At 34.4% G+C, this 8,755-nt stretch overlaps 1 protein-coding gene across 1 annotated transcript; it reads right to left on the bottom strand.

The window, feature by feature from the left end:
* Positions 1–112: 112 nt before the first annotated feature.
* LOC118735414 lies at positions 113–1,160 on the bottom strand. The gene is made up of 2 exons (XM_036465138.1): positions 852–1,160; positions 113–316 (listed from the first exon to the last, which is right to left on the bottom strand). Exons 1-2 carry the CDS (start codon positions 1,076–1,078, stop codon positions 220–222), a joined length of 324 nt encoding a protein of 107 aa, XP_036321031.1. The 5' UTR covers positions 1,079–1,160; the 3' UTR covers positions 113–219.
* Positions 1,161–8,755: the final 7,595 nt, after the last annotated feature.

The following is an 8,755-nucleotide window of genomic DNA, read 5'->3' as shown; positions in this document are numbered from 1 at the left end:
TATTTTTTTTCTATTATTTTTTAAGTTAATATTATTTCATTTTTCTTCTTTTTTATAGTACTGTAAACTAGTTTTATTGCTACTATTATTATTATTTAATTGCTTACGAAAATTTTGCGAAACACAAGTGTCGAATTCTAGATCTTCAAAAATGGGTTCGAAACATTCAAAAAAGGCATCGTTGACATCTTCTGATGGATTTGGTAAAGGCATTTCTACTTACTTACTTTCGTGTTGCAGGAGGTTTCCGCAGCTGACCATGTTGCTGCCGTTATCACTTGTGATACTGTACACTTGACTAATTGTGATATCATATCTATTGAAATTTATTAAGTTAAAGTAATAAGTAAATAAATTTTGAATGTTGAATTTTCAACAAAAGTTAGATAAGTAATTAAGTATGTATGGCTGACTTCCAAAACGTCAAATGCTTAGCATACGTACGAAGTATAAGGTTCCATAACGCCGAACTACAAAATATTGACAATGTATACTGTTCCAAAAAGCATCCGAAAAGTTATCGAAACGCATCGCTAGAGCAATCAGCGCATCAGAAACAAAGTTGATGCTTCGCTTGTTATTGGTTAGCATTGGTGTTTTAGAAATGGAAAATTTAGAAAAATTGTTCATTGCTATATTGAATATTTAAAATATATAATGTATATGGTTGCAATGTGTCGCAACTCTGCATATCAAATAGTTTGAATACGGCAGTATAACACTTACCAAACATTGTACTGATACGTTTTGGAAGTCAGCCTATGTATGTACATTAATTTTAAAATTAGAAAACGCTAATGCTACAAAAAACGCTTTGCTATCTTTAATATCAAGTAATTATTGACACATACCTTTCTAGACTTTTCAAAATTAGTTCTTTTAGGTTTCTTGCGGTGTGTTTTTCACGAAAATTATTTACTGCCAACGTTTTTATGGTAATTTCTCCATTTAGTAAATATTGCGCATTTAAGCATACCACGTTACGAAAAAGCCGCTGGGCACTGTCAATTTTTATAGATATTATGCGATTTTTTAGTGTTGTTTTTAAATTGTTAACTTCAGTTGTATGTTTTTGCATTAAAATCTCCCCTATATTATTACGGGTAATTTTGTGCAAACTTAATTGGCGACATATTGGCGTAAATAACTTTTGAAAACTGTTGGTATTAAAAAATCTTAAGACTACACCGCATTCCGTAACGAAACCCGCGCAAATATCTTGAACGTCGTTTTCACTTAGCTCATGCTCAATTTTAATTTTTTTTCTTGCTGGGTCGTCAGCATTTTCGCTTTGCTGTCTTGTTGCTGCTGCACTTGCTCGTCCTGAAGCCTTCCAAAGGCTTCCTTATGTCTTCTGATCAAATGGCTTTTGAAATTTCCCAAGTGAGCGCTTGTTAATTTCGTTTGGCAAAATTTGCACACAAATAACCCCTCTCCAACTTAAAAGCACGATCGGACTAATTCGCCTACTTTTTTACGACCCATTTTGCGGCAGAAACAATTTTCCTTTTTTGATATTTTTTTTGATAATCAACGAAACAAAATTTTTTGTTAACATATTTTTCTGATAATTAACAAAACGAATTTTTTTTTGATAAACACATAATGTTAACATTATCGATGTAAAAAACCAAAACGATTTTGAATTTTCGTTTATTGATACAATTAACGTTAATGTGCAGCCCTGATCAAAACTTCCCAACCAAGGGTTCGTAATTTTTGCATGTGGCTCAGCGTTGTCATAATGGCGCACAACACTTTCTCGATTCTTCTGGTCAGTTTTTTTTATTAATCTAAATAACCTTTCACAGTAGAGGGGGAATAATTTTGGCCAGATGTTAGCGCTTCATCAAACAGTCGCACCGGGTATAGTCCAATGCCTTAAAATGTACATAAGTATGCCGGAAAAAGCTGTTTCTGAGCTCAAGATCTAATTTATCATAATTTTAGGCAAAAATCTCTTCCCGAAGAGTTTAAATTTAAAGGATATACTCTCAGGAAAGTTTAAATCCGCGGAGAGAAAACTTCCAAGATATTGCAGCATTGGTTATTTTACAGTTTTTGAAGCTTTCTTTTTCGAGGACCAGAATCTTTCGAGTGATTGTGAACGGCCTTTTTTGACACTTAAAAAATAAAAAGTTTTTTAACTTTGCCTTTCTTGAAGTAGACTTCCAAAATGTGGTGATTACTCTTAAATTCGGCCTCGCTCAAACGGTTTTGTTGGAAAAATAGCTTTTATGCGACAACACCGTTGGTAATTAGACAATTGACTATGTGTACGGAAGGACTCTTTCACGAATCATATATAAAGCTTGAGTGCTGTGGTAAAACCAATCTACAGAAGCCTTTGTCTGATAATGAGCGTGTTCCGTCATTTCAGTTAATTAATTTACAGACATATGCATAAATTTGGCTGTACTCGCACTGAGACCTGCTTTAAAATTATGCCTTTTATATAGTACCAAGTGCTATATTTTGCACTGAGACAATATGGGATTCCTATGATATTTGGGCAGCTACTACTTTAAACCTCACAGACGCTTAGCTACCACTTAATATATCTTATGTAGTGTCCTACACAGGCCGTATGGTATGCCATTTATAGGGATATTTTTGTACTGTTGAATATTGTGCATAGGGCAAAAACCGTATTTACTGTACGATTAGACTCAAACTTAGGAAGTGTGTTGCTCACACATGAATCGGCTAATTACCAAGGTAAATAAGTTTGCATTTTTCTGATACGGAAAATTTGATGCAGTTCAACAGAGCTCCTTTAAACAAACGGAACTCCATCAAAATTCATTCGATTTATGTGTAAACAGAAATACTTTTATCTGATATTGATTCAAATACCAAACATGGTGACATAGTTTTTTTACAGTGCCTCGAGTTTTCACCAGATTTTGAAAATTAGATTCGGCCGTTCTTAGCAAACTATAGCTCACACGTCGACACTCCTTCTAGCTAGGCACTGAATATTTCTCATTTTCATTGTTGGTGTGGTGGGGTAAAAGTATGACTTATAGTGTAACGATGTATTGTAGAAAGATTTTGCGTCTCCCCTTGCCAAATTTTGTTTGGGAACAAACCGGTTTTGGCGTTGTACAACCTTCAGTGTCATTTTTCGTTCTCAAAAGATGACACAACGTAGAACCAAATTTGACAAGGGATCACGGAAAATCGTTCTACAATACATTGAACACATCTGCTTGAAATCGCTTTTGAGGATCTTAAATTTAAATAGAGGAAGAAGGCAGACGTATGATTAAATCTTTATAACAGACATTTTGGAGCCGAGGATCCAAGTTACATCCCTATCCCGACAAGTGAACAAATCACTGTTATTTGAAATTTTTGCCAAAAATAAATATTCCGAAGAACTCAAAACATGAAAGCGTCGTTTAAAGTTAGATCCATTATTTTAGAAGCTCGTCAAGTGCCAAAATACACAAAAAGTAGTAAAGAAGGAAATATTCTTCTTTGGAATTAAGCGCTCTGATTTGTCCATAAACCCGCCAGGAACAGTGCTCTGACTTTTACCACACAGGGTCTGAAGTCTACCATATATTCGCGAGTTTGAGTAGTTTTATTTTGCTCGTCATAATTTCCTTTATTTTTATTTTTGGGTTTTAAAACCGAAATATTTTCCGATACTAAAAAATATGTGACAAAAAACAACCAGCACTCTGCTGGGTTGCAGAAATTTTCTCTAAATTCTTATTAAAAAGTTGGAATTTAGATGAAACTTTACAGAGTTTTTATAATTTTTGCACAATGTTTGAAATTTAAATTAATATGGTTTTTGTTAGATAACGAGTTATATGTACTTTAATAAAAAATTAATAAGTATTAAACAAACACAACGAGTTATTATGTCATTTACCACAGAAACCCGTTAAGTGAACAATTCAAAATTAAATTTAAATTTATAAAATTATTTGTTTTCATAAAATTACTCGATATTATAATTATTTTCAACAAAATATGACTACAATCCACCAAGAGAATTGCTTTCCTAATAGGGCAGTTTTTTAGTTTTATCTACACCGAAATAAATCTATTCAAAAAGAGTGCGTCCTTTTTTATTTTCAATCTACTAAGTAGTTTTATTATAAAATTTAACCATAAAAATGGAAGAAACAAATGTAGGTATTGAAACCGCAGAAAACAAATAAAGAAAGACATTCACAATAAGATCTATTTTATATTTGCCTTAAGTCAAAGATCAAGTAGCGGTGAAGATTTTTATTTCTAAAACTACAGTACTTCCTTTCCTTCAATTAGAAGGCGGATAATATAAGCATTTTTTCTGGGAAAATTAACAAATACATTTTTTTAATCTAATATTAGTTTAGTATTATTATTAATTTGGGATATTTCTATTTAACTTACCAAGAGGTGGTGCGAAATTCGTGTAGGATCTGACCTGCACTCAGTCAACAGTGCACCCTTTATGTATAGGCAATTGCATTAAGAAGTCCACAGCTATACTCTTACCTTGAGTGCCTTATTGTATTTCAGATCCTGCGGGGGTCGCTAATAGCACTCGAGTTGCAGCTGCGTCGTCATTAACTGCACAAACACCTGGCACAAAAAGTCAACGAAATGACAAAAGTTTGCTGAGCTGCAGCAAAAAGAAAAACGCAGAAGTAAGCAGTACTTTATTATACCTTTCATGAGCATGAAATGGTATTATAACTTTGGTCCGATGTTTGTAAGTACCAAAACAAAAAGAGATAGACCCATTAAAATGTATACTTATATGATCAGAACGTCGAGCTGAGTTGATTTATCCATGTCCGTCTGTCCGTCTGTCTGTCTGTCCGTCTGTTTGTATGCAATCTAGTCTCTCAGTTTTCGAGATATCCGGATCAAATTTGGTAGGTGGGTGTATTTTTATACTGTATTAATCATTTGTCGGAACCGGAAGAATCGGACCACTATAACATATAGCTCCCATACAACTGATTGTTCAGATATGAGATTTTTCGTTATAATTCATCCATTTATGCAGCTACGAACATGAAATTTCGCAGCACTTGCACCCATTATCAACAGAATGCTTACAGTGAAAATTACAAAGATCGGGTCACTATAACCTATAGCTCCTATACAACTGATTGTTCAGATATATAATTTTTCGTTATAACTCCTCCATTTATATAGCTGGGAACAGGAAATTCCGCACTGTTTTCAATAATTATCAACAGAAAACTTACAGTGAAAATTTAAAAGATCGGATAACTATAACCTATAGCTCCCATACAACTGATTGTTCAGATATGAGATTTTTCGTTATAATTCATCCATTTATGTAGCTAGGACCATGAAATTTCGCGCTGCTTTCACTCATTATCAGCAGAAGACTTACAGTGAAAATAACGAAGATCGGGGCGCTATAACCTGCAGCCCCCATACAACTGATTGTTCAGATATGAGGTCTTTTATCATATCTCCTCCATTTATGCAGCTAGGAACATGAAATTTCGCACCATTTTCACTCATTACTAACAGAATACTTACAGTGAAAATAACAAGGATCGGAGGACTAAAACATATATCTTCCATACATCTGATTGTTCAGATATGGGATTTTACTGTAAAACTCCTTTATTTGAACAGCTAAAACCGATAAATTTCGTAAGATATTTTATAAATAATAATACAAAGTCTACTGAGAAAATCGTCAAAATCTATGCTGTATAAGCTTTATCTCCTATAGCACTGATTGTTCAGATACCAGTTTTTGCGATATATCTCCTTTATGTAGGAAACTAAACCCAATAAATTGTGTTACCGGTTTACATACCGATCACATAGCAGTGAAAATCACTTAGATTGGTGCCATATAAAGTATATCCTCCATACCTCTGATTGTTTAGAGGCGATTTTTTATATAAGTATGTAACTCCTCTATCGATGTATGCAGATGTATTCAAAATCAGTAATCTGTCAAACTAAAATTTGCAGATGTTCATGAAAGGTATGAAGCCTTCGGCATAGCCGAAGACAGCGCTGCTCTTATTTGTTTTTCAGTAATTTTTTTCTTCTTACCGCCCTATTCCCACAACACTGACAAAATTCATCATATGACTATTGTCACAATTACTGCGCCTAAAACACAATATAAACATTGTTTCGCCGTTGTCACTTACTCAGTAGGTCATAACAATAAAACTGACAATTGTCATACCACAGCTTAAAATAAATTTGCGGCATAGTATTAGGCGCAGTAGTAAAAGCAATAGTCAGCCGCTGAGTTTTGTCAGTGGTGTGGGAATAGGGCGGTTAGTTGCATGAACTTCTTGCATCGTACATATGTATGTATGTACATAAATTGACTGCGACACTTGACAAAATCTTTGTAAATTTGTTAAGCTGTGTCAAGAACAAAGAAGAAGGAGGATGTTGGGCAGGAACAATAGCGGTAAAAGCAGCAGCTAAAAGAAATGATAAATACGCATTTAATTCTTTGGAATTGCGGCTTGTTGCTTTCTTGCGCTCCATTCCCGCACATACCTCATAGGCTCTTCAAATGCCTCCCATCCTGCTTTTTGTTCTGCGTATTTGCATACGAGTTATTTGCAGTTTATCGACGTATGCATGGCATTCATCACCGCAATGACTTTTTACCACCAATCGAGTGAGCACAAAAGAATGCTGAGTATAAAATCAAAAGCTGATTTGCCTTGTTTAAGTGCAGACAAAAAATGTTTACTTTTCGGCTTCTGATGCCAACACAACCGTAAAAGAAATGATGGAAATACAAGAAAGGAATTTATGTGAAAAAAAATGGAAAATACAGGAAGGCAAAGTGCAAGACAATCGTGCGCTCCTATATGTGCAAATAGATGACCCCCTGCAAAAACCACATAATTCAAAATTTCATTTATTTAAGTAATGTAGTGGATTAGGTTGATAAATAGCCCTATTTTTCTATGGAAATTTGACATAGGCTTAATTTTTGTTAAGAAAATCGAAGAGGCCATCCTTAGTACTGAACAGTGACGCATGTCTCTTATTTATCGTTGATATTGACTGTCGATCGGGTAGTGATGGTTTTATAAAACTTATTTTCGTTTATGAAACGCAACAACTTTAACTGCCTCTATGTACTGAAAAATATGAAATTTTCAGTTGGGTAGTTATTGCACAGGACCATCGTTATATCGACTACTGAGTAGAAGATCTTTCACTCAGCAGTCGACATACTCTTATATGCACAAACACCAACTTGTGATCCTGCTTTTAAAACCCATGTTTTTTGTGCTCGTAATTCGGACAAATTAAGAAAGAAAACTTTGTTCAAAATTTGCATCTTATGGAGCTCAAAGCACTCAAAGGGCTCTTGCTCTTTTCAAAGAGAGCCATGAACACTACACATCAAGTTGTGGTAGTGAAGGTACCGGAAAAGAAATTTACCATTTTATTATGGGCGAAAATAAATTCTAAATCTTAACTTTTCGTTTTGATGAGGTAGCGATAAGAGAACCTCGAAGAGAGAACGAGGTCGCTGCACTTATTTAAAAGCTGTATAACTCTTTGCAAGACCTCGTAAATACCCCAATGCTTACAATGTATGCATTTTATAAATTACTTAATAATTAAATACATTGTATTTAACTTATTCATTACATCTTGATTTGAGGCGCTTTCCTTTCTCGAAATAACATTGCATTTACTATGGCTTGCCGGTTCTAATTGAATCCCATTTGCGGTTGCTCTTCCCTAACAAATTTGAAGTCTGAAGCAGAGATCACACGACTTGTACATTTGTATAGATTTCTACATTTTCAAAGTTACAGAATGGTAGGAACCAGATAATTTTAGTTGATGAAAAAGCAGTACACGCAGAGTATTTCACAAAAATGTATTAAAATATTACTATTTTTCCAAAGTGCCTTTTTGTCACCTTGTGCCAGATACAAAGATTGGCTGCCATTTGAAGTACAAAAGGGCCAAAAATTATACGGTTTGAGCCAAGTTGGAAGGCCTGTGTGCCACGCGAAATTTTGCCTTAGTGAAGCAATGCATCGAAAGCCTGCCTCTCCGAAGAAAAATATGAAATGGTTACGAATGCAACATTTTTTAAAACTGTGTGTCCTGCTTATAATTTACCGCTTAGATTTTAAAACCACACAAATGTAAACACACATATACATGTATGCTTTTATGTTAATATGTTTATGTGAATATGTGCATAAATGCTTTCCACTTAGTTATTGTAACAGAGCTGCAGCCACGGTGGAATTTTTACATCAAAGAATTATTGTGGTGAAGGACAACAAAGAATGATGTGCGTGGATAGTAGGTGATTGGGAGAAAATAGGATGACTATTGTGCTATATTAAAAAATTTTGAATTTTAACTGACCTTCACTTTTACGAAAGCAAGTTGTTGAATTTATTTTTCATTGTTTTTTATACCCGAGCGCACTTGTGCACAACGGAATTATAACTTTGTTCGCATAACGGTCATTTGTAATAGTCTCAAGGAATAGCGATAGATATAAACATCTATTTTTTTACAACGCTTTTATCAACTTGCAATGTTGTGTTCCAGAAACTTTCAATGTTGTGTGTCCGACACCATAAAGCAAAGCTTTGAAAAGCTCCTATAAAAAAGCATAGTGAAAAGGGCGAGGTAGATGACATCTAGATGTCGCCCTATGTACTACGTTTGCTACACCGGAAATAGACGACACCCCATTTCTTTAAATAAAATTAATTGGTGCTCGTTTGTATGTACATAC

Source organism: Rhagoletis pomonella, unplaced genomic scaffold, assembly GCF_013731165.1.
Source record: "Rhagoletis pomonella isolate Grant_MI unplaced genomic scaffold, Rhpom_1.0 Rhpom_scaffold_00003, whole genome shotgun sequence".
NCBI lineage: Eukaryota > Metazoa > Arthropoda > Insecta > Diptera > Tephritidae > Rhagoletis > Rhagoletis pomonella.
Note: the sequence above shows the minus strand (reverse complement) of the source record. Positions and strands in the feature narration are given on the sequence as shown.